The sequence below is a fragment of the Manduca sexta genome, chromosome 12, assembly GCF_014839805.1.
Source record: "Manduca sexta isolate Smith_Timp_Sample1 chromosome 12, JHU_Msex_v1.0, whole genome shotgun sequence".
NCBI classification, from domain to species: Eukaryota; Metazoa; Arthropoda; class Insecta; order Lepidoptera; family Sphingidae; genus Manduca; species Manduca sexta.
The window spans coordinates 105983-133746 of NC_051126.1; the positions used below are offsets into that span (position 1 = coordinate 105983).

A 27764-nucleotide genomic window follows, 5' to 3' on the forward strand; every position below is an offset into this window, starting at 1 on the left:
AATATCATAACTCGTCATTTTTGACGCAAGAACAACATCTTGAATCATTCCCGTTTCTATTATTTGCTTTAATGACTATCACGAGATGGAATTTGATAGTTAAGACAAAAAAACGAAAATATATTTTAATCTAAAATTCGTTCGCGTGCCTCTTTCTCGGTATAAGATTTTTAAATTCAAATGTCACCGATGAAATTAAGCGTATTTAAATTAAACTATTTTACGAATTTTATCGCGGTTTTCGAGTGGTCCCCCCCGTGACCATGATGGCTGCAAAGTCTTCGAAACGTCGGGAGAAAAGTAAAATATTAAAACCGACATTTAAAGTTTAATTTAAATGTCTAACATTCGCGTAAACTTAAGATAGCATTTAGTGTATTTGTTACTCTAAAATATAGGATATCTGTATGAAAACATCCAAATCAATTAAGCATATTATGTATTTTAAACTCACATATTCACAAAATTGTACATTTAGAATACTAAGAATTGTATTTAAACTAAGTAACAGAACAGTGACTTAGTTTTTACTTACCCACAGTACTCTCTTACGTGTTAGTAAAATAGTCTGACCTCATTCGAAAATGACCCTTATTGAGCCAGAGGTCTGTAGAGACTCGAACGATATAAAGGTACAAATCCAGCCGGTGTGAAGCCAAAGTATTTGTAACAACATTTGCATGCGATACAAGGTTGTATCTCTAATACCACTCTTATTTTCCTATACGTGTTCTTTAAGTCTAACTGGCTTTAACTCAAGCCTTAGTTTGGGAATATTTACTAGCAATGACAAATTTATCGTTGGTAAGATTCAATGGAATGAAAACTCAACGCCATTAGCAATAAGGGCTATTTTAGTAATGATCTAATCACAGTGTTATCGCTTCCTAGTACCTTCTTTACCTCAAATAAATTGTCTAATGTAACAGTAATAATAAATAATTAAGAAATTTACTGGTCTAAAAAAAACTACGAAATATCTTTGCTGGTGAGAGTCCGCCTGGGTAGGAACCACCGTAATATCTATTTCAGCCGCCAAGCAGCAGTGTGTAGTCAATGTTGTGTTCCAGTTTGAAGGACATTGTGGCCAGTGTAACTATTGGACATAATGAGACAACATCTCACGTCTCATGATGGCGAGTGCAGTGGAATACCAAAACAATACTTTGTAATACAAGGTGTTGGATGGTGTCTCTACTGTTTATTGGCGGTCGTATCGCTTACCATTTGGGTTTTTCTGCTCAGTATCAGCCCGGAGTCTGGAATTTGTGCCCGATATGGCGATGGGCTCGCCCCCTATCACATCATGGGACGGAACATACTTGGCGAAAAGTGGGTGCCCTAGTTGCGGCTCTGCATACCCCTTCGGGGATAAAATGCGTGATGTTATTATTATGTTATTATGTATCGCTTACCATCAGGCGAACGGCAAGATCGAATCTTCATTCAAGCAGCAATAAAAAAAAATATCTTAAAGCTCTATAATATAGGCTCCAATACCGATTGGCATCGAACGTAATAAATTTAAAATCAAAATACAAGCAAGTCCTAGTACCAAATCTTCTATATTTTCCTCACAACGAAATCACCATAAGGATACGCTATATGGTAATTAACTTCCTTGAATCAGAATTTGACACTTGTCAATATTCCGCAGCGTTGAAATTTTACCTTGCAGCGGTGATTTGTAACAAGCTAATCGTGATGCATGGTGCCGATTGTATTTACCTTGAACGTGATGAATTCGGATACGTTCCGCAAATAATATTGAGTATCGGCATTCATTATTCGCTGTAAATACAATGTGAGGTACTTAAGTGCTTTGAACTTTGAAGGTAATGTTTTGTATGTGTATTTGCGAGCTGCAGAATAATTGAGTAAGATTTATTTACCAATTTTCGATCAATGAGACTGGGTTATCAGAATTATGCTGTCTTGCCATAACTGATTCTAGACTCGCCGCAATGTCATTGTCGTAGGATTTTTAGTTTATTTATATGGTAGTCGATATCCAATTCCGCTGGCAAAGATTGCAGATTGAAGCTTTAGACGTCATTGTTGGTACTGCTCGTTATATCGTATTTCTTTATCGGTATCACCTCGACCAAGCCTGTCTTCTATTTAATAGCACAGTAATTAACCACAACGTTTATTTATGTCTCCGTATTGCCTCTAATATTGCTTATTACACCCATTATAAGCCATGATACTGCACTAGGTCGAGATATAAAGGTTCACAACTTAGTGTCCACGTGCTCTATGTTTCTTTTTTTTATTATGGCTCGGGAAAGTGGCTTCACTGCACCTGATGTTAAAGAAAGTGAAGTCTATAGAAAATGCCGACCGGCTTAGTTATGTATTTATTTTTAATCAATAATATGATGGGATTACGAGAACATGTTTTTGTATGTTTATTAACACGTAAGAACCGACAGTAGTTAATATGGTCAATCAATGGATCAGTCTGTTGCCGTTCACTGCTGAACATAGGCCATGTGAGCCAATCATTCCGGTCTAGAGCAATTATTAATTAATTAGTATGATATACCGCTAATATTACGGTTATAGTAGATTAAACTAATCAGTTACACGAATAATGTAGTGTACATCGATATGTACTACGTACTAGATCTGGCGTTCCGTACACTCTTTGTGTTCGACTCAACTGTACTGCAATCCGTACACCTGACTAGTATGATTGCAATATTTACAGCGTGTGGTTAACTACGGATTGACGCTCATAATATAAGAACTCGAGTATAAGTGTAAACCTGGATGTGAATAAAAAAAATTATTAATATCACTTGAACAACAAATAAGTAAAATTATTTGGTGTTCAAGTGAATAAAAAAGTTATAACAGTGCAATGGTAGTGCATTGATATATTCGATCCAGAATATTATGGTCTGCTGTTACAAGACTATACACTTCAAATTTTTAATAAGTACAAAAATAACCCATTTTGCCAGACCATCTATATTCATATCAAAGCGAATAAAACTGTGTAACGTTAAACCAAGATGTACGATATCAAAATTTACATGCCATGTAGACGCACTCACAACCTATACACGCATTAACATACAATATGCAATATTGAATCAATGTTAGAAATGATTGAATCAGCCATAGTTACTGGAACTTTGACAAATTGGTCACCGGAGCCATTATCTGCGTAGGATGCTGGAAGTTCTCAATAAAATTAATTATCTCAATCTCGCAAAGGAAACGTTTCGCGAAGTATTGAGTCTGTAAGACAATATTGCTAAGTGGAACGGATTGAAGTTAAATTTGCTTGAACGTTATACGTGATACCCGGTCTTTATCTATCGTGTTTTAATCTCCGTGCATGCCGGCGAGTTGAAAAGTTAGCTGCTGTATGTACTACCCATACGTATCTTTAATCCGCGGAAATCTGCGGGAACACAAGTTCGCTGCATAATACTCGTTTTTAATCAGCAAATGAGTTATAAGCTTTATTTATATTAGTGTAGCAAGGTTTTTTTTTGTTACTAAGTAAACCAGAATTATTGTTTTTATCTTTTTTCTTTTGTTTTTTTATTTTTATTTTACCTAAGTTTCCATATCGTGTAGAGCTCCAGTACGGCGCGCTGCTCGAAGGGTGCGGGGGTGAGCTGCCGTCGTTGAGCGCATGCGCACCCCACCCGCCGCACCTCGACAAAGCGACGCGCCGCCAACAGAAGGATGCGCGTGCGCAACAAGACAAAATCGCACAAGTTAACATACATTTGCACGGTATTTTTTTTATTTTATGATTTATTTTGATTTAGTTAATTATTTTGACCCTTTTTTCATCGGTTATTTTGATTTTAATCATTTTATCACATTTAAATAAAAATGACGATGGAATTTTAAATTATAAATACGTTTAACATGTATCTTTTATTGCAGCCCTCTTCGCAGCCGTCGAACATGGATATCTTGACAAAGCGAGAAACATCCTGGAGTCGACGGATGTCGACGTTAACAGGTAAATAAATACATTTATATCGCATTCCCGATTTACCTCACTCCCAGCGTTATTCCCGAGGGCAGCGAACATTACTCATGTAAACACACTGTATTACCAACACGTATAGTAACAGAGGAAGTCACTAGTCCGTACCTTTACCGTACCAATTAGATATGGAACAGTCTGGCTATATTGGGCTTTATAAGCGAGACAGACTGGATAATTTATGGCGAGCAATGCTCGAGATCCGGACACGACTTCCGTCGATACAAACGATATTACTTTTCTACGAACTGTACATACGTGTTTTTCTATCGGTACAGAGATTAGTTGTGAACCGAGTGAAGTAAAAAATGTGTGAGTTTTTTAATATGACGAATCTTGTCATGATTCAAAATAGGCAAAATATAATTAAAAATCGTTTTACGAATTTACGAGTATTTAAAAAAAAAACAGTTTTGGATCTTTCGAAAAAATGTAATCTGCCAAAATGTTTATTCAATTGTCTAATAGAGTTTGATGCTATTTTAAATTATGTGTACTTTAGAAGGATGCACAGAATCAATAATTTTAGTGGCATTTTCGAGACGGAAATATGATTACAATATGTTTAATGATTATATAATTCGCACTCTATCCGCCTTCATGCTGCAATAGGTACATATATTAGGTGAGCCGTAAAATTCTTAAACATACAAAATAAAATCTTCAGCCCATATAAAATCCGTAAGTTCAACTCGCAAATCTTTACCGATATCGAAAAATCGTATTGCGGAATAAAATAAATCTTTACTATCTCTAGGATGCGGAATACTCGTAAACCGAACCGTCTTTTAAATTTCGAATGTAAAAAAGTATCGATAAAATCTAAACCCTCTTACAATCGATATCGGTAAACACCGGCGGGGTCAGCCCGACGACTACAAGTTGAATTTTGAATTTGTCTTCAACTAGAAATGGGATTGAGTGTCCATTCGGGAATTGCATCTATTCGACACACACGTTCCATCGACAGCTATATTGGGAAACTGTGAAACGGGTCAGATTTTTCGGACAGGTGTGAAAAATAAATCGTTATTGCGGCTTTTGAAAAGGTTAGACTATATGGGTTTTAGAGTTAAGACTTGTAAAGTTCAACTCAGAAAATTGTAAAGTGCTGGTGGTAGGATGTCATATATCTGCTCGGATAGCGATCACCGTACACAAGGTGTTAAAACCCGCTATAGTGACCCAGTTTCCTGTCCTTATATATTCATTTATATAAAGCTGAAGCGTTTGTTTGAACGCGCTAATCTCAAGAATTACTGGTTCGAATTAAAAAAATCTTTACGTTAGATAGCCTATTTATCTAGCTGTAGGCTATATAACTATAGGCGTAGCTACCACCGTATCAATGATGCAGGACCCTCGAGCCTTAGGTCCCTTGGCCAACCTAAAATAAAGTAAGCTGTCTCCCAAAAGTTTTGCACTGTCCTGACGGGTTTCTAACAAATTTTGATATAGGACCCCTCTATGGCAAACTACGCCACTGTATATAACATCACGCTATAAGCAGTTGGAAATAAATACGGATGTGTCCAGGTGACGAATGCATTACAGTGACATACTTTGTAATTCAAAATAAGTAGCCTACCTTCTGTTTACGGTCCGCCGTAGCGCTTACCATAAAATAAGCGGCGGCTCGCGTCATTCAGTTAGACATATTATTATCCTTAATAGCCTGACCAGGAAAATAAAAAATCTCATCATGCTGAACAAGGGGGCATTCCACGTGAAGCGGGCACGAAAAAAAACTCGATGTCTCAGATTTTCGTAATATTTGATTATGTTATACCTGTATATGTCCTCGATCCAGATACAAAATATTATTAAAGTATAAAGCCTGGTAAGCGAGTTAAAGGACTTTGAAGTTTTAACTGGCCGGCTGGTATACGCCACTTCGAATCCAATTATCAAGTTTTTAAATGTTACAATAAAATAAATAAAGCAATGAAATAAATACTTCATTTAATGAGCTTTTTATTGTATTTTTGAAATTGAAAAATGTTTTTTCTTTGAAAAAAATGTGTTTGAAAGTTTCAAACTTGAATTTCACAAAGTTAGCATATTTATATTTTTTTTTATTTTTTTTCTAAAAATAGCTACTATTGTATAGATAATCCCTGCGAAGTTTCATAATGGGCTGAGAAGTAGTTTAGGAGCTAGACCGATTACAGTGCCGAAGCGCGGCGGTCGCCAAAAGAGCGAAGTAGTAAAAACTTTCAATTAAACTAAATACTTTCGATTAGAGTATTTTATCATGTTTTGCATCGCTCTAACGATTCAATTACATCTGATTATAATATAAAAAAATATATTTATATTACTGACTGTGCACAACAACATTTTAAAAGATTTAATTGTATTAACTTGTTATATTTCAAACAGGATTGTGGTAAAGATGCAGAATTTCATTTTCGTGCCACTTCACATGGCAGAAGGGCAATTTGACGGTCTCGGTGGTAACCTAAAACGCCTGGAGACACAGGCTAGTTTACATAACGCATTAAACAAAGCCATCACGATACCCGACCGCTTATACATGTAGGCTAGAACATCAATGCCACAAACTCATATTATTATTACTACTACTATTTATTATTATTATTCATATATATTTTAATGTTTCAAACTTGTATTTCACAAAGTTGGCATATTTATATAATAACTTTTTTCTACTAAAATAGCCAATATTGTATATATATATATTATCCTTGCCAAGTTTCAAATGTTGTTGTGCACCGTCAGTAATATAAATATATTTTTTTATATTATAATCAGATGTAATTGAATCGTTAGAGCGATGCAAAACATGATAAAATACTCTAATCGAAAGTATTTCGTTTAATTGAAAGTTTTACTACTTCGCTCTTTCTGGCGACCGCCGCGCTTCGGCACTGTAATCGGTCTAGCTCCTAAACTACTTTTCAGCCCATTATGAAACTTCGCAGGGATTATCTATACAATAGTAGCTATTTTTAGAAAAAAAATAAAAAAATATATAAATATGCCAACTTTGTGAAATTCAAGTTTGAAACTTTCAAACACATTTTTTTCAAAGAAAAAAAAAACATTTTTCAATTTCCAAAAATACAATAAAAAAGCTCATTAAATGAAGTATTTATTTCATTGCTTTATTTATTTTATTGTAACATTTAAAAACTTGATAATTGGATTCGAAGTGGCGTATACCAGCCGGCCAGTCAATACTTCAAAGTCCTTTAACTCGCTTACCAGGCTTTACACTTTAATAATATTTTGTATCTGGATCGAGGACATATACAGGTATAACATAATCAAATATTACGAAAATCTGAGACATCGAGTTTTTTTTCGTGCCCGCTTCACGTGGAATGCCCCTGTTATAAAATATGGAACTAATTTCTTGTACTGACAACGTTAACTTTTAAACTAAGAAATAAAAGTGGCCTAAGGACTATTTCTCACGGTTAGGTACCTCAAAAGGAGACCTTATAGGATCTCTTTGTTGTTCATCTGTTTGACGAGTCCTGTTTTTTTTAGAAACGCGTAGAGGTGTCCGTCTGTGTCCGTCCCGTTTTCTCATAAACGCGTAGAGGTGGAAGTGAAATTTATATCAAATACTCGAGGCTTTTTTCTTTTAAATCTCGAGTCTCTGGTCTCTTTCAAATTAATTATGAAGGTTGTAAAAAGTAATTGTTTACAGCCTCAACGCCGACGGGCTGTCGCCTTTGGACGTGGCGGTGCTCTCGACTAACAGGCCGCTCGTCAAGATGCTCATGGAGTTCGGCGCCAAGGAAGGCACGCAATGTAAGTACTAGAATATAGATAATAGTATCTAGATGTTATTCTCAACTTCTGCTCGTATAAAGGTAGAATGCATACTAAATTGTGCTCCTGGCTCCGCCCGCAAAGCAGTGGAATGAAAGCCCTATATGACTTTCTATTAAAAAAAAAAGTAGCGTATATGCAAATCCTGCAGTACCAAATTTGATCCAAATCCGTTAAGTATTTTTTGGGTTTTCTAACAATCGTTCACATTTACAATATTAATAAGGATGGCTTTCCATAATATACGCGGCACTCGAAAGGAAAAGCTATAAACATAAAGTTTACTCCATACCATCGTTATGCTCACAAAAATTACACAAAACTCCATCTATTTTTTTGAATTTGATTTGTATGCGACGAGTATTTTTTTCGGTTTTCATTTTATTTCATTCTAAGAAGAGTTGACTGCAAGAGCCTATATTATAGAACATAAAGAAAAATATCATCGTCTTCATACAATATTAGTAAGATTCAATATAGGACTGTAATTTTTTTTTAAATTCATCAAAATAAAACTATTTTACGGATTTTTTGCGGTTATTTATATTATTATTTTCACCCGACTTTCCAAAACTGCAACCTTCGTTCTCACCGAGCGAACTAATAAGATAAAAAACCGCGAGAAAATGCGTAAAATATTATTATTTCCGTCTAACATTCGCGTAAACATAAATCATTGTTTTAAATTCTTCACTCATTCCCCGAACTCACCCTACATCAATGCGCATTCCCACAGTGTACTGAACAAACTTGGCCTCCCGGACATAAATGTTCAAACAAGGTGCACGATGCCAAACAAGTTTTGATAGCTGTGATACGTTTGGCTCCGGAGTTCAATTTGAATTGCAGTGTAGAACTAGTTTTTACTCGCGGTGCTACTCACACGCAAGCTGGCGGTATGTCGCGCTGGAACTGTATTTAATCGAAAATAAAGTATGTATATCATGGATATGGTCTATCCGTATGTTTTCATCCTTATTCGTTTACTAGTAGAAAAAGTGCGATAATGATGACTAATCAATCATTTTGTTAACATATTAAGGCCAAAAAAATATATAATAAGGTAAGGTAACGGAACACTTAAGGTGGTAGCTCAAGGTCCATTTTCATACATTTTGTTTCGGCTTTAATCTGGGTAACTAAACAAGTATTAAAGTCTAGTTAGTGATTAGTTCTCGCAGTTGAAAGAAAAATGTAAAAATAATTAATAATCATGGATATTTCGGCCTTTAAAATTTAATATGACGAAATTTTAAAGGCAGAAATATCCATGATTATTAATTATTTTTACATTTTTCTTCTCAACTGCGAGAACTAATCACTAACTAGACGTGAATTTAAATTCTTTACTTGCCAATACTTGTTTAGTTACCCAGATTAAAGCCGAAACAAAATGTATGAAAATGGACCTTGAGCTACCACCTTAAAGGCCTACTTGATTTTAAATCCTTCATAAAATCGTTTCATTGCAAATTTAAATAAAAACATATAATTAAATTACACGTATTACTTCATATTATAAAATTTAATAATAAAAAAAGTAACAAAATATCCGTCTATATCATTAAGAAATATCAAAAACATACATGGTGGGCCTTGTTAGGAACCGGGCTCTCTTCGGTCACACTACTTTATACTACAAATACAACAACACCTACTCCTTAAAGTACTAAGTAATAACTCCACAGCACCTAGTGAGTGGGTTCCAGATGAATGTCCACTAACGAAAAAAGATTTTGGTCTTCATGCCGTTCTCTACAGAGAACTTCCTGATGCGTTTTCACTAGCAGTAATAGTTCAATAATTCAATACGCATTCGACTCGCAGCAAGTCGCCGTATAAGTCAGTTTGCTGTAACCGACTACACGGTAAGAATTGCTTGTAAGATAACTTCTGCAAGTTTTCGTGACAATGAAAACCCCGACTGCCTCGGTGGCGTAGTTTATTTCATGCGTGGTACGGCAGCTCTCTGTGGTCCCGGGTTCGAATCCCGTGTCGGGCATAGTGAGATTTGGGTTTTTCTGCTCAGTATCAGCCCGGAGTCTGAAATTTGTGCCCGATATGGCGATATGCTCACGTCCTATCACATCATAGGAACACACTTGACGAAAAATGGTTACCCATGTTGTGCCTCTGCATACGCCTTCGGGGATAAATGCGTGAGGTGTGTTAGTTTGTCTTTTTTAAAACCCCGATTTAGAGCAAGCAGAATCACAGCTAAGTCCGTCAGGTGGTACAAAGGCGAACTTATCGCGTTAAATCTCAGGGAAGTGTCGTCTGGCACAGGATAAGGATTTATTAGCAAAACTTTGTCACTTTATCGTTACTATGGAGTTACTTAGAACTTAGACGGCAGTGTCCGATACAATCGAAGTAATTTATAAACCAGACATTCAATTTGGATGAGACCCTCACGTGGTTTAAAAAAAAATTCTGCAAACACTTGATCGACTAAAAGAAGCTTAAATTATAAAGATATCATAACTTACGTGCAAAAAAATCTGTAACCGCCTTGGTGGCGTAGTTGTACTGTGTGCGCAATAGAGCAGCGCTCTGAGGTCCTAGGTTTGTGTCCCGGGCTAGGCAAAGTGCTATTTGGATTTTTCTGCTCAGTATCAGCCCGGAGTCTACAATTTTTATGGGACGGAACACACTTGCTGAAAAGTGGGTGCCCTGGTTGCGCCTCTGCATACCCCTTCGGGGATAAATGCGTGCTCTGTTTGTGTGTGAAATATGTGATGTCACTTTTAATTTAGTTGTAGTAAAGTGAGGCCTTAAGTAAATATATTTTACTGACATTACTGCATCTAGAATACAAGCATATATAACATTGAAACTAAAACCAGTATTGCAAATTGCACAATTCTTATTACCCAGGTGGAATTAATCCATACTTAGGGAAGGAAAACGAGACGTATATTTTTCAGTCCATCTTGTATTCTGTGTATTGACATGAACAAAGGAATTTTCTAACAAACATGACATCATGTCGTTATTCAAGGGGTTAGGGCGAGACGCCAATAATGGACACACTTTTCGCACAGCTTATATCACAGTGACATATAGACCTTAATTCCTATATCAAGTTAATCAAGAGCGTTTTTCAAATCGTATAACTCAAAATTAATTTGTAAATAAAATACATACCTACTGTAATTATTTAATTTTATTTTTTACCTCTAAATTCGGTAAACAATAATAGAAACAGAAAATACAATTTTAACCTTAATTACAAAACTATTACGATCAAATTAGAATGCACGAAAGCCTACTCTAAATCTGTGAAAGAACCATTCAAATTCACGGACCGTCGAGTAATGAGTCGATGAGGTTTCGAGCAGACTAGCTCAGCATTTCGTCCTCGTCCAGTGAAGCTGTTAATCCTTCAGGCAAGCACACTCCACAAAAAGTGCTATCGTGGACGGTAAATATTCGCCGACGACTGCCACTAGAAAGTTTGGATTTTTTCGGGTTTAACTATGAACTCGGTTTCAGAATTTTTTGGAGGATAGTTTGTAGAACTATAATTAACTTTTAAACTTACTGTTCTGAATAATAAACTAGGTTTACATTTTGGCACGGAATAATACATGAATCGTAATAAGAACGTATTTATAAACTATATAGTTAGATGGTAATGGAAAGTAACTTATCACAATGCAATTTGAATCATCTTTCGATTGTTTTTTGTTTCTTCTATACGTGAACGGCATTATGACCCCACTACACCTGATGGTAAGTGGAGTGGACTTTACAGTTTCAACTAGGGTTGCCACCCGTACTTTATAATAAAGTATTGTACGTTATTTCGGGTAATTGTACTCTATACTTTATGAGAACAATAAAGTACGCGAAAAGACTTTATTTACCATGATATGATTCCTCTAGGGCTGTTTGTAAGAATTTTTGCGTAAAACAGCTGTAATTAATAGTACAAAAATGGCAGCAAGTATTTGATAAGCATATTTTTTTTAATTGTATGCATTAAATTCATTTTTATTGTCGATTCCTTCTACGTCAGCATTCACAGAGAAATTTTAAATTTTGTGATGTAGAATATTAAATTACGAGACGAAAAAAAAATGTATTTAAATTTGAAATATTAATTTTATTTGTTAAAAGTTTTCAAATATAATATATATATTTATAAGCAGAATAATAAAGAAGAAATCATTTGTACTTTATTTTGACACCATGTACTTTTTTTTCTACATTCAATTTACTGATGTACTTTATTTGCTCAAAAAAAAGGTGGCAACCCTAGTTTCAACTGATGGGAAATGTTTATATTTCATAATACATAGTTTATAGGTATGGAACGGTCTGTCGAGACGAATGTCCGCAGGTTCAAATCCCCAGGGCACACACCTCTAACTTTTCTAAAAATTGTGTGTGTATTCTTTGTGAATTATCGCTTGCTTTAACGGTGAAGGAAAACATCGTGAGGAAACCTGCGTACCCGAGAAATTCCCTATAGGAATTTTAAGGGTGTGTGAAGTCACTAATGGTTTTAACACCTTGTATACGTTGGTCGCTATCCGAGATATAAAATATATCCTACCACCATTCATTAGTGTTTCCAATACTCCAAGGAAGGTCATACTGTGTTTACTTGATGGCTCAGAACGTTCTCCTATCAAGCGTTATTGCGGACTGACACAAGCTTATTAGCTCGCTAGGGAGCTCGTGCAGTGCACTAAGTCAATACGATGTACTGCAGCGAGGTATTCCAAATTACATAGATTTTACTTTACATTGCTTTTAAATTGATTCAGGAAATTTTTAACATTAGGCGGTGACAATAACAATTAGAATAGTAAAAATAGCAATATTTATCTTATTGTAATGAATCTACGATTTTTTGGTACTTAGACTCGTACATTATCCTATCAAGTTGGAGTCTAGGATTGTGTGCATTAAATGATAAAAGACTAGTATCTATACGACCTAACATGGCTAGCGGAATGTGGGGTTTATACGACTGCCGACCCTTAAAATGGAAAAAAGGCGTGATCCTATTTATGAAAATATCATCATATTTCCTTTAACAGTTCCATATCTAATAATTCTGCACATACTCTCAGAAAATAATCAGCAATCGGAGTAAAATCCGACAACCAGATAGCGGAATTTAATCGACATAAATTTTATCGAAACCATCATCCATCGATGACTAAATATTTTTTCAAACGTGTTTACCAATATGCCACAGTCAAAACAAATGTGTACAAAAATTTTCTCCATGTAAATGAGTGACTGTTCTTTCAATGAAAACCAATATTAGGGAGTTATTTATGTACAATTGTAGTGAGAGATGACCATCTCTCGCCAGATGACACTGTGGACACCACACTGCTCACCATCAGAAGCAGTGGGGTTACTCTGCCCGAACAAAAAAAAATGTTGAATTATTTTTTTAAGAATACCAGAATTAGATTTTTTGTTTACAAGTCTATTGGTACTGATTTGACTGTTTTTTCAATTTTCAAACGATTGCAATATTATGTTACTAGTTGTTGCTCGCGGATTCTTCTGCGTCAAAGATCATTCACGGAGCAAATATCCTACAATGACTATTTGGGGTAAAAAAAGTTGCATATAATATGTTAATCCAGAATTTATTTACCAAATATCATTCACTTAGATTCAGTGATTTTTGCGTTTACTTCTAAGAAATATCTAAACTTCCACGTTCAACAACAACAACTTCCGTTCTTCTGTGGTGAGAAATGCATTCCGAACCGGTGGTAGAGTTATCTTTGACGGATTTAAATAATGTATAACAGTTTACATGTTCAAATAAATTATTTCTTCCATAAACCTTCGCACTTGTATTATAAGTAGGAAAATAATTTGATTAATTATTGGGATAACATAAAACAGGAATGTTGAGAATACAATCTTATATCTCCTCATTTTTTACGAGGAAGCAATAACATTCTCTATTCTCAGTTGGTGGCTTGCCAAATTTAATACTTTCCGTGCCTCAAGTGGAAATTAAGCCAGCGTCCCAGGTGTTCTCGAATTACCATTTCGTTATATTAATTTGGTCCGTTCATCTAAAGGTTTCAATTAAAACCAAAATTAGGGAGTAATTTATGTTTAATTCATTAATTCATATAATTAAATAAGTCATGTTTTTATTGTGATTAGTGAAAGATAATTATTTCTTGTAGCCGACATTTTATTGGACCCTACTCCACTTCTCACCAGCAGTCTTACTTATAAACTCTTATGTTTTAATCAATTGCTTATAATATCAGCCCTGTGTTATATACTGTCTCACTGTTGGGCACGGGCCTCTACTACTGAGAGGGAATAGGCCTTAGTCCACCACGCTGGCCTAGTGCGGATTGGTAGACTTCACACACCCTCGCAAATTCCTAATAGAGAATTTCTCAGGTGTGCAGGTTTCTTCACGATGTTTTTCTTCACCGTTAAAGCAAGCGATAATTCACAAAGAATATACACATATTTTTTTAGAAAAGTCAGAGGTTTGTACCCATGGGATTTGAACCGGCGGACATTCGTCTCGGCAGTCCGTTCCACAACCAACTAGGCTATCGCCGCTTTTTTTGCTTTAGCCACTGATTACCAAAAGTTTTACTTATAATCTTGTTTTAGCGTTAAGAGGTGGTTAAGCATTGCTTAAATAGCTGTTAAAGTTAAATATCGCCGGTGGTTAAGTGTTTAAGAGCAGACTATTCCCGACGTAACTAAGCATAGCTTTGCGATTTTTTTATAAGACTGCAGGTGCAGCGGGGTCTTTTCAGTGCTCGTGTAAAAAAATTGTTTTCAAATCTTCGTCATTAAGTCCTCACGCATAAATAACTGCATATTTTTATGATTGATGTACAAAAACACTGATTTCAACGTGTTGTTCTCAATCGTTTATCTAATCGGCCATTTGTTCACAAAGCACTGATTTTCCTTTTGTAAACATTGTATAGAAATTGTGCCGTAGGTGTTTATGAAAAAATGGGTGAATAACTTCTATAACAAAAACAAAACTTTGCCTTTGAAAATGTTTTGTTTTTTAATGTTGAAAGTGACGAGAGTTGTTCATTGATTTTCATTTAAGGTAGACTGCACGTTTTGTGGCCAAGCATTCAGATTGAACCCTTTTCCCATATCTTTTCTTAACTATGCCCTCTTCATGAATGTCGGGGATGATTTACCATCATTATCCAGTCATAGTTAAATAGACCAAAGACTAGTAAAATAAGTTTTATATGGTATTTTTGGAGCTGTCATTTGACTCCAAAGTGGGTTTGTAGTGGCACAACATACTTTTTCAAACATGATGCAAAATTAATTTTTCTAATCTATAAAGACTTGTCGACGATTTGACGTCAAACCAGTGGATTTTTTATCACAAAATTATCATTATATGATTTTCTAATTTGTAAACTGTAATTTTAAATATTAATAGGTTAATAATATCAACAGGTAGATATTTATGAAAAATCATTCACAAAATAATATTTCAGTGACAACCCTATATTTATTGATGAAGCTTGTTTACACGAATGCCATCAATTCTACATACTAGACCTAAGTATATCTTAAAAAAAAAAAACCAACAAAGTCACACACGATCTCAAAGAGAATAAGCGATACAAGTCGTAACAATAACACGAAACGCTGGAAAGTAAAGCGTTAGCAACCCTAGGGACAGAAGTCGTCAACCAAGTTTATTGATTTATCGGGTTGTGATACCCTCGGGGATGGATCCGAATCTATGTTTACCTATAAATATAAATCTACCACTTTGCGTAAAGGATTTCTGAATTCTACAAATCGAAACCTATAGGTATTTTTTGCTCATTTTAGAAGTTGTTTAGGGCAAGCTGCTTAATTCAATTATAAGAATATCAATTACTAACTAGCAAATCCAGAAAAAAAATAGCGCCGACAATCTAGGTGGGTGTGAAACGGACTGCCGAGACGAATGTCCGCGGTTCGAATTCCAAGGATACATCCCTCTCAGTAGTACAAGAGGTCCGTGCCTAGCAGTGGGACAGTAAATAATAATGGCTGATATTGTTGTATTGTTGTGAATCCAGAAAAATTCAGGCAAAAAAAATAAGAAAGAAACGAAAACCATGCTGCATGAATCTGATAATGATGATCTATATCAACAGTCAACTATAATGATAAAAAAATCATATATTTTGCGGATTACATCACTTATGTTTACGATTACGTTTATCAGTATCGAATGAGATATCCACGTTCTAGTAAAAACTGACATACTGAACTATCTTATCGAGATTATAAAGAGATTTATAAAAATCACCCTTCGCTCAAGGTAATATGACTGAGTGTTTTCTACAAATAGTTCTAAGATTATATAGAGCGGACATTGGGAAGATTGTCATACAAAAATTTTGCGCTTTTGTAATATCATGCTTTGCACGTTTTTAATGCAAATATTTGCATATTTTCTGTAAATGTATTATTTTTGTATTAATATCTAAGGAAGCTGTGACATCTTGTCACACAATGGTGTAACAAGCAACATAACCCCAACTTTAAATGACAAATCACTGCGTAACGTTGCAAATAAGATAAACTAATGACTCCGTGACCATGAAGGCTGCAGTCTTCGAAACGACAGGAAAAAAACAACTGCAATAAAATCTGTAAATAGTTTTATTCCAATATATAACATTCGCGTAAACATAAGATATGTTTATAGAAAAACTAACTAAGACTCCAACGTACATTACAGTTTTATCAATGTCCCAAGCCCTGACACAGAATATTGTGTACATAAAAAAGTGTAAAGCTAATTTCGGCACTATCCTGAGAAATAAGTTTTTATGAACACAGACACGGTAGAATATACATCTTCAGGGAACTTAGATTGCCCAATATATCTCCGTCTAAGAGAAATGCTTGTAATACGGGCTTGTATGAATAAAATGATATTTTACTTGTGGAAGGCATGAATACGAAATAATGCTGTCGAATAGGCATTCATAGCGCCATTCGAAGCAAATATTTTTGCGACTGAATTCATGAAATGGAACTTTCTGGTAAATTTTGAACGATAAAACTGTCTCGCTGATTTCTTGGTTACTGATTTAGAATACTAACTTTTAATTTTGCAAACACGGATTTATATGAAAGCGACAATAGAGATTGTCTCCTTTGCTTAAAATAAATATTTAAATAAAAATTTAGTCTCCTTGTCGATTTGCATATGGAACTTTAAATTTTTAAATGTCGAACTTCACTAATCTATATATATAAAAGAAAGTTGTGTTAGTGACACTATTTATAACTTTTTATCCCGTTCCCACGGGACGTGACATAAAACGGGATATAACAAAACGAAATTTGGTATGGAGATAGTTTGAGACCCTGAGAAGGTTATAGGTTACTTTCTATCCCGAAGAAATATATAGAGGGACTTTTATCCCCAGAAAACCCCATCACGCGGACAAATCCGGAAGCAATAGCTAGTATATCATAAAATATCAGGACCCCATCCCGCCAACTTATAATACACCCCAATACCGAGAAAATATTTCAAAATTTGTTTACGACATGGCGGATCATGCGAAACATCCCTATTACAGTGTGGAATTATGAACCTTATAAAAATGTTAATAAGGGAAGCGTTTTGGTTGTTATATTTCGTGGAAATATTTGGTTGACGTTAGATTACGTTTCGATGAAATAATGAAATTACAAACAGGAAAACAAATATCAAAAATGAATTAAAATACATTAATTTCGTGACTGTAATATAGAAAATATATTTGGTGTGTTGTCTCTGAGACTTTAGGGTAAATACCAGTGGAGAAGGGTCCATATAATCCGATTCTTCTTTCCGCCTTCTTCTTGACGGCTTTTTTTTTTGTAAGACTAATTATCATTAGAACGATTTACCCGCATTTATGCATATTAGTATCTACATGTTGTGTCAACACAACAAAGGAAGCCTTTAAATAAATTTCACCCTTCGCCACTGGTACATAATATATGGTGCAGTTCTTCCGTCAAGTTTTAGAGTGCGGTTTGAGAGACTTCACATACCTAAAATCCTTGTAGAGAATTTCTCAGATATGCGGGTTCCCTTAGGATGTTTTCCTTCCTCATGATGTAATATTTATTGGTAACTGTACCTTAAGAAAAGTCCCCTTTCCCACTTATTGGTAAATTAATTACACCACAGCTGTACAAACGTGGAACCGATTCAAACAAACCTACTCGCGTGTTTTATTTCCCATTGACTTGTGTTGAGTCGAACAAATTCAATCAACGGGTCGAATGTTTGAAACAAATACCTTACATACTGTTCTCCGTTATTTGCTATGGCATCTAAAGAATTCTTGTAATTACTTCTGAAGTTTATTAACAGTTCTTTAATACAAAAAATTAGAGCCATTGAGTTGTTATAATTTTATTTATTAGTGTAGATATCGCGAATGTATCTAAGGCGCGGAACGGGGCTAATAAACACTAATTTTTATAGTACCTATAATATATTATATTAGGTATGCAATTATAGTCTAATTTATCAAAATGATTTTTTTCAATATTATTTCCATTATCGATTTTAAATATATCGTATTAATGATCGAATCAAATTAATTAGAAGCAAATGTTCCGTGAAATATTTTAAATAAGTTAATTTTATTTTAAAACGAAGCTAATCATGAGCAAAGCGAGGGTTTAAATGTTCAAATGTGGGACCCTTCAAACAGTCTGTTCAAACTAACAATTCATTGATTTTAGAATTTTTACCACTAACAATTTTAGAACTAACTAAATCGGCATCTAAAGCAAGAAATTCAATTTTAAGTAGCAATGATTGTTTCAGTCAAAAGTTCTGAGACGTTGGGCGCTCATCTACGCAGACTGGCGCGAGAGGCAGAAGCGAAACTACACGAAGCTGTCGGCTGCGCTCCAGAGAGGAGTTGTAGGGAGGATGCTTGCACCAGGTACGTGTTTTTTCTTTTGTATCAGACCCCGAGTCAACACCGAGGGAAACTTGAGAATGGGATACTGGCGATACTACAGTCTTGGGGATTCCCCGGTTTAGCTACTGTAGGAATCTGAAGGAGATATCTGAGGAAAGACGTGAGGGCGAAGGAAAAAGAACCCTCTTAGTATGGGAGTAGGGAAGAAGGTCAGAAAATGTTCGAGAGCCTTCATACGCCTCAATCTGAATTGGCAACCATGAAGTATACACTAGACTGTGTGCCTAGGGCCCCGACAAATGTCCGTGCATGGGCATGCATTCGGTGTGGATACCAAGCGCACAAGGATTACCTCGGTGGGGACCAGGTACGTGTTAGTGACCCTTTTAACCTAACCTCCTCATACATACATTTTTTCACTGAAAAAACGTATTAAAGCTACTACTGCCACAGGTTGAGTGGAACGATTATGTTGGTTTCACCGGTCTTACGGCCCAATATCGACTCTCGGGAATATAGCACCATACTTAGCATTTTTCACTTTTCACGCATAGGAGGAATTGTTATCTCACTTTTCACTAGCTTTGGTAAACTGTTAATAGGGAGCATGACCATAGCCGTGTTCGGCACAAATTCTACACTCCACGCTAATACTAGGCAGAAAAACTCAATATATTACCTCACCCGGATCAAACCCGAGAAAAAACTACGCCAGATGCAGTTCTTTTAATTTATGATCTTCAAAATCCTCCAACGGTTCGAAACCTGTTACCGCTACAAAGAAGCGCAAGAAACTCGTTCAAAATCAAACTGTCAACGTAATAAAATTAGACCATAAACAATCTAGCATCGTGTGGCCGCCGCCCAAACGACAATTAATCATCGTTCATGTCAAGTGTCTTCTTCTATTTTCATTTTATATTTTAATACAGTTAGAGGTAATGATCATTATTTTCGATGTAGAACATTGGTTCTCAAAGTGGTCTAGTTGAATCCCCAGGGGTCCACGCGAGACTGGAGGGGGTCATAATTAGTGTGACCAAAAATGGGGATTTCCAATTGGTAAGCAGGGGTCCATGAAAATGTATTTGGTTTAATAATAAAGTACTAAGATATTGGCTTGACTTCACCTATCAATGTATCTAGATAATAATGATAGTTCTCGAGTATTGATGGCTCATAAGGTACGGTGTCTCCAACATAACTATACAGACGCCCCCCACGAGGGCTGGGCGGTATTGGTAATACACTTTCGCCTTCAAACTAAAAAAATTACCACCGGAACCAGCAATATTTTAAAAGTGGTCTATGGGAAAAAAATGTTTGGGAACCTCTGGTGTAGAAGATGATCAAAAAGTGTCAGCGAGTGTAACAAACTCGATTTACCGATGGACCGGTGCATCGTCTGAGACGCTAATTATATTAGGCATAATAAAGATAATAAAAATATGTATAATATAATTATGTGCTTGTTCTTTTATTTTTAAAGTGTCACTCGTTCACAATATTACATACTCCTGTAAAGTTTCCGTTAAAACTTTGTGCATAATCTAAAAGGATATGAAGTTAACTTAAACTCGTTCTCTATCTATGTAGTATTTGTAAGTTGAAACTACTGAATTATGTCACATTTTTGTTTCAATAATTCATTATTGTAGGTATTTTAGAAATATATTAATAAATACATTTCTAAAATAATGATAATAATATGAATCAATTATAAAAAATCATTGAAATATATTTTTTCGCAGGTCATCGGCAGGTGGTCAGGCGGCCGGCACGACGGGCTGCGCAGGCGGCACCGGCTCCGAGAAAGACAAGCAAGCGCAACATTGGGAACGGAGAGTGAGGACGTTAAGGTAAGACTCGGTCTATTTCCTTTGAGTATATGGAAACGTTTCGGCATTGCGTTACTAAATGACACCACATATTTATCTTCATTATTCATTCAGGCGTGTAAAATTAAAATTACTTCTTATTAATATTTATTTTGTTCGAAACATATACTTTTTTATTTTTATTTTCTAGAAAATAAGTATGTGGTTTCTTTTAATAATACAATGTCAACATGATCTAAAATATGTGTGGCTGGTGTCTGCTGAAGCCTGAAACTAAATAAACGCTTTCTTATTAATGTATCTAGAGCATTTAACTAGTATATTGCATTATAAGTATAATGCAATGAAGGGTTAAGGTTAACTAAAATATGTTCTCCAGGAGGCTGGTGCTAGGCTGGCAGCAGTTGCGCGTCCCGCCGGCGTCCGCGCCGCCCGAGCTCGAGGTGTGCGGCGCGCACGCCGTCAGCGTGCGCCTGCGCGACACGAGGAGCGGCTCGGCGCACAAGGATCCGCCGCCTGTCACCAAGTATAAAGGTTATTATTTATGTTATCCTGCTGACTTCTACATCTACCAGGTAACGGCGTGCACTGCTGAATAGCAGCAACAATAAAAAAGAAAAAATAAAAATAAACACGACGTATAATTTTTAATTTCGCCGCACCCTGTAATCAATGTATAAGGCTATTAAAAATATACGATAATATTTTTATTTAGGACGTTTGAATAATTTATTTATTTAATGTTATATAATTCTATATGACGTATTAAAATTATTCCATCTTTCCAGTGGAATGGTCTTCCAGAGCGGATTTCTCCAACGTGTGCGGGTCACGGGAGGTGGCAGCGTCCGGCACTAGTAGCGGTACGAAGGTGTTAGCTGCGGGCATGACGCGCGGCCGGCGATACTTCTTCAGGGCCGCGGCTGGGAATATCAAGGGCTGGGGCCCTTTCACCGTCTCTGTGCCGAGGAGCGTGGTGCCGAGCAGTGAGTAACTTTTCCCTTTTCCATGTTTTATGTGCTAAAAAAATATAGAAATTATGCTAAAATTGCGCTAAACTTAAAACAACAGCCGCGCTCGAGGCGCTCGCCGCCGCCGCCGCGGGCGCGCGCTGTAGTTAGTAGTGTGTGTAACGTGTCGTGGCCCGCAGGCTGGCGCGACGTGTGCGCTCGCGGCGCGCGCGGCGGCGGGGGCGCGGCCGCGCTCGAGGCGCTCGCCGCCGCCGCCGCGGGCGCGCGCTGTAGTTAGTAGTGTGTGTAACGTGTCGTGGCCCGCAGGCTGGCGCGACGTGTGCGCTCGCGGCGCGCGCGGCGGCGGGGGCGCGGCCGCGCTCGAGGCGCTCGCCGCCGCCGCGGGCGCGCGCTGTAGTTAGTAGTGTGTGTAACGTGTCGTGGCCCGCAGGCTGGCGCGACGTGTGCGCTCGCGGCGCGCGCGGCGGCGGGGCGCGGCCGCGCTCGAGGCGCTTCGCCGCCGCGGGCGCGCGCGCTGTAGTTAGTAGTGTGTAACGTGTCGTGGCCCGCAGGCTGGCGCGACGTGTGCGCTCGCGGCGCGCGCGGCGGGGGCGCGGCCGCGCTCGAGGCGCTTCGCCGCCGCCGCGGGCGCGCGCTGTAGTTAGTAGTGTGTGTAACGTGTCGTGGCCCGCAGGCTGGCGCGACGTGTTGCGGCGCGCGCGGCGGCAGGGGGCGCGGCCGCGCTCGAGGCGCTCGCCGCCGCCGCCGCGGGCGCGCGCTGTAGTTAGTAGTGTGTGTAACGTGTCGTGGCCCGCAGGCTGGCGCGACGTGTGCGCTCGCGGCGCGCGGCGGCAGGGGCGCGGCCGCGCTCGAGGCGCTTCGCCGCCGCGCCGCGGGCGCGCGCTGTAGTTAGTAGTGTGTGTAACGTGTCGTGGCCCGCAGGCTGGCGCGACGTGTGCGCTCGCGGCGCGCGCGGCGGCGGGGCGCGGCCGCGCTCGAGGCGCTCGCCGCCGCCGCGGGCGCGCGCTGTAGTTAGTAGTGTGTGTAACGTGTCGTGGCCCGCAGGCTGGCGCGACGTGTGCGCTCGCGGCGCGCGCGGCGGCGGGGGCGCGGCCGCGCTCGAGGCGCTCGCCGCCGCCGCGGGCGCGCTGTAGTTAGTAGTGTGTGTAACGTGTCGTGGCCCGCAGGCTGGCGCGACGTGTGCGCTCGCGGCGCGCGCGGCGGCGGGGCGCGGCCGCGCTCGAGGCGCTTCGCCGCGCGCCGCGGGCGCGCGCTGTAGTTAGTAGTGTGTGTAACGTGTCGTGGCCCGCAGGCTGGCGCGACGTGTGCGCTCGCGGCGCGCGCGGCGGCAGGGGCGCGGCCGCGCTCGAGGCGCTCGCCGCCGCCGCGGGCGCGCGCTGTAGTTAGTAGTGTGTGTAACGTGTCGTGGCCCGCAGGCTGGCGCGACGTGTGCGCTCGCGGCGCGCGCGGCGGCAGGGGGCGCGGCCGCGCTCGAGGCGCTCGCCGCCGCGGGCGCGCGCTGTAGTTAGTAGTGTGTGTAACGTGTCGTGGCCCGCAGGCTGGCGCGACGTGTGCGCTCGCGGCGCGCGCGGCGGCGGGGGCGCGGCTGCGCTCGAGGCGCTTCGCCGCGCCGCCGCGGGCGCGCGCTGTAGTTAGTAGTGTGTGTAACGTGTCGTGGCCCGCAGGCTGGCGCGACGTGTGCGCTCGCGGCGCGCGCGGCGGCAGGGGGCGCGGCCGCGCTCGAGGCGCTTCGCCGCGCCGCCGCGGGCGCGCGCTGTAGTTAGTAGTGTGTGTAACGTGTCGTGGCCCGCAGGCTGGCGCGACGTGTGCGCTCGCGGCGCGCGCGGCGGCGGGGCGCGGCCGCGCTCGAGGCGCTCGCCGCCGCGCCGCGGGCGCGCTGTAGTTAGTAGTGTGTGTAACGTGTCGTGGCCCGCAGGCTGGCGCGACGTGTGCGCTCGCGGCGCGCGCGCGGCGGCGGGGCGCGGCCGCGCTCGAGGCGCTCGCCGCCGCCGCCGCGGGCGCGCGCTGCCGTCCCGCCGCGCCGCCCCGACACCCGCGCAAGAAGACCGCCACCATACGGCAGCTCTTCACCGCCGCAAGCAAATTCCAGAAGAACCTGCGCAGGTATGCAGAAGCTAAAATTACTTCCGAAATGTAAATTTACTATTTTACTCATTTTTTTATTACTTTCAATGACGAGACGAGCTTGCCCTTTGCCTGATGGTAAGCGATCCAACCGCCCGTAAACAACAGAATCACCATCCAACAACTTGAATTACAAAGTATTGTTTGGTATACCACTGCGTTCGCCATCCTGAGACATGAGATGTTAAGTCAGAAATCTCATTATGTCCAGTAGTTACACTGGCTACAATGTTCTTCAAACCAAAACACAACAGTAACTACACAGAATTAGACATTGCGGTCGTACCTATCCAGGCGGAATCTCACATCATCATTTCAGCCAGGAATCATCCACTGCTGGAAATAGGCCTCCACCATTGAGCGTCATAGGGACCGGTTCTAGGCCGCCCTCATCCATCAGACTCTCACTTATGAGAGACCTACCACTAGTTTTTTACTATTTACGTACCCCATTTCTCGAGCGTGATAAAATCATTATTTACTAACCACTATATTTTTCCTTACAGGGGCGTCTACTTGGCGTGTATATTATACCACGAAGACAAAGTGCTGGTGACGAGCGAAGAATTCTTGCCGGTCATCGAAGTCGACGAGACCTACCCTACTTGCATCTACACCGACTTCCACTGGCTCATGAAGGTATTAGATACCTCATTCTAGATTACAGTTATTATCATAGCGTAAAGATTTTTTTAAATAATAAAAAAGTATATAAAATTACGTACAGTATTCGGTATGCATAGTATTTTAACAAACTTTTAACTAGAAACTTCAACATATCAACCATACACGTTAAGTCATTTTGTTTATATAGTGATGGTAGAATGTAGATGAATGCGTCGAATTCGAATTTAACATACATTCGAATAGAACTCAAAAACGAATTAATCGATTTTGATATTTGTTATCCAGGTGTCGTGTTCTTGGGACGACGTGAAGGCACTCCGGTCGGACATGGAGAAACACACCTCCTCGTCAATACACTTCAGGCTCAAACTACTCACCGCTGCTGCACAGATGCAATCGGCTTTAGGCATTCAAGACTTAGGTATGCAATGTAGTCTATATTGTATCAGTATATTTTTTGAAAACAAACAGAAGCAAACGTCGACATGTGTTTTTAAAATTAGAATATTTTTAAAATATAAAAGACTCTTTAAAAAAAATAATATACTTTTAATTCCAGGTCAACTCTACCACAAGCCGCTGCGAGACTCCCACGGGACTGTAGTGCTGTCCTGCGTCAACAGCGTCAAGTCCGCCAAATCGATATCCGCGTTGAACTCTCGCTGGGCGCCCGTCACTAAGCTCCGGCGGCGGGTGCTTAGTGAGGACAACACTATTGGCGAACTGCTCATGGCCTCTGTGCACGAGCAGATTGCTTATCACCAAGTGAGTACTATATATAATAAGGAATTTAACATTGGATACTGGACAGTTAAACAATAATTATTATACAGTCATAGACGTAAGTAGTACTTATATATCTATGTTATACAGTATTTTGTGCGTTAATATAAATCCTTAATATTTAAATTTTGAAAAATTTCTCTGTTCATTACAAGAACCGAAACGTGATGGACATGGTTGAGTCACATTTGAATGTGAATTGATCGTCATTCATAATATTTCAGTTATATTTATCTTAGTACTATTTAACATTCTGCCGTTAGGTACTGAAAGACTGTGAAATATTTTTTTTATACTGAAGGTTAAGCTTAAAGCTGTAGGGTATAGTAAGCTTTGTGTGGTGCAGGTGTCGCGCGTGCAGCTGTGCCGCGGGCTGTACGTGGGGTACCTGAAGCTGCAGTCGTCGGTGGAGGTGGTGCGGCTCGTGGCGCCCGCGCGCGCGCCCAACGTGCCGCCGCACGCGCGCGTGCGCGACAACCCGCACGTCTCTGCGTACGTACACACATCAGCTAACAACTATTTATAAATATTATAACTACTCAACGAGTCGGTACCAGCGCACTGTCATTCGTCCGTAAGGCCTTGGGTTCGATTCCCAAGCCGTACAAATAAAGTGTGAGTTTTTCGATTTTAAAAATACATGAGTTGCCAAAAAAAATTGGAAAGCTTGCATGAAAACTATCACTTACAACATTAACTTAAAAAAATACTTTGTCCACAGTGAGGAATGGGAGTACTTAAAAAACATGTCAGGCAAAACAGAAGACTCCCAGCACATGAACCTCTCAATCGCGGGCCAGGAGAAGCCTTCAGAATCTCAAGAAATGTTCCTCGACCAGCTCGCGACGGCCGCGCGGCGACTCTTCAAAGAAATGGAGATACCGCTAGAGAACGTACTCACCCACCGAATTTACGACTTAGAAGTCATAGAGTTGAACAATGACGTCAGTTTTATCATGATATGCCCGCCGGCAGAACAAGCGTGCTCTGTGCCCGGCCAGAAAGAAATACTCCTGCAAAAGGGCGACCTACTCAGCCTGCCCATACAGGCCTTCGAGATGATCCATCTGCAGACCTACCACAATAACATCCTGAACAAATACTCGAGGCTCAGCTGCGTTTTGGAGTTAGACGTCGCGTTGGCCGCTCACTCGCACAGAGAGGCGTTTTCGTGCAGTGAACTGCAGACAGCCAAAGAAAGACTAGCTAAATTAGAAGACCTGCAAAACAATCTGAACACCGTGTGGAAAGCGGAAAGGTGGTTGATGGACTTGATTGGATTCGCGAGAGATAAAGACAAAGCTGTCCAGAGTTCCGGTATATTGCTCAAATACATTTTAGATAAAACTCCCTCACAAAGTGCGGATGTTCCCGACGCAGAAAGCAACGAAAAAGACTCCGATTTGAAAATCGATTTCTTGCAAATACCGTCGCGGGATGGTAAGATTACAAAGACGTCACCTGGCAGGGGGTCGTGGCCAGGCCCTGCTGGTAACGGTAATCACGCAAATCTGCATCCAGAGTTCAGTAAATCGGAGCAGCAGTTGAGTCTAGCGCCGCGACAGACGTCCGTCTCGACTCTAAATCTAAGCACATCGCAATTCCTAAATGCCGACGGTAGCAAATTCAGGAAAGGCAGCGCCGATTCCCAGTTCACGCAGTCGAGTAACAATTACATGAGTAGCAACTCACAATTCGATATTAAATCATCGGAATCTCATACTAGCATTGGCAGTAATCGTCTCCCGCCGTCCAGGAGCGAGGATACCCTCGTGCTCCAAAATGAGAATGTGGAACCCAAGCCCCGTCCGCACAGCATCAACGCAACAGCTTCCACCACCTCGAGTCCTTTACTAACAGTCAAAGGATACTACCCAGGAAGCATGGTCAGTGTCCGAGCGTCCAAAAGTAACGTGTCAGAGTCCGCCCAAAGCCTGTCCAGCGATTCAGAGAGTCAGAGCTGTCCAATCACATCAGTTCCACTAAAAATCCGTCCGAAGCAGTACAGGACTTGCAATGTCATAGCCTCGAAGAGTATGACAAGCGTAAAGACAGGCGACGTGGACTACACCGACACTGGACAGGAGTATTTGAAGAGTAGTTTGTGTGTGAAGAGACAGCCGCTGTTGGAAACGCAAGAAGATGCGGAGTACAACAACAAAGTTCCAAAGACTGAGGAGACGAGGCAAGAGAGCGAGCACATTATGAAGCCGGCCATGGAACAGCGGACGCCTGACCAGCCCGGGATATTACAAGTAAGCGCTTTATTGGTGTGCTATAATTAAAACGTTATTACCTATATTTACTAATCTATACTTCTATACTATTATATAAAGCTGAAGAGTTTGTTTATTTGTTTGTTTGTTTGTTTGAACGCGCTAATCTCAGGAACTACCGGTCCAAATTGAAAAATTCTTTTTGCGTTGGATAGCCCTTTGTTCGTGGAGTGCTATAGGCTATATATCATCACGCTATACCCAATAGGAGCGGGGCAGTAATGGCTAATCTCAGGAACTACCGGTACAAACTGAAAAATTCTTTTGCGTTGGATAGCCCTTTATTCGTGGAGTGCTATAGGCTATATATCATCACGCTATACCCAATAGGAGCGGGGCAGTAATGGCTAATCTCAGGAACTACCGGTCCAAACTGAAAAATTCTTTTT

The 27764-nt window shown here is 40.0% G+C and overlaps 1 protein-coding gene across 1 annotated transcript in view; it reads left to right on the forward strand.

Moving 5' to 3' along the window:
• The window catches only part of LOC115442770, a 42189-nt gene that overhangs the window by 11019 nt on the left and 3406 nt on the right, over positions 1-27764 (forward strand). The window contains 14 exon segments of the mRNA XM_037437850.1: positions 3595-3756; positions 3913-3991; positions 7698-7801; positions 18657-18777; positions 20508-20615; positions 20974-21128; positions 21383-21580; positions 21745-21803; positions 23541-23668; positions 24196-24328; positions 24602-24737; positions 24876-25081; positions 25446-25591; positions 25821-27354. Of these exon segments, the coding sequence (XP_037293747.1) occupies positions 3595-3756; positions 3913-3991; positions 7698-7801; positions 18657-18777; positions 20508-20615; positions 20974-21128; positions 21383-21580; positions 21745-21803; positions 23541-23668; positions 24196-24328; positions 24602-24737; positions 24876-25081; positions 25446-25591; positions 25821-27354 (3269 nt within the window).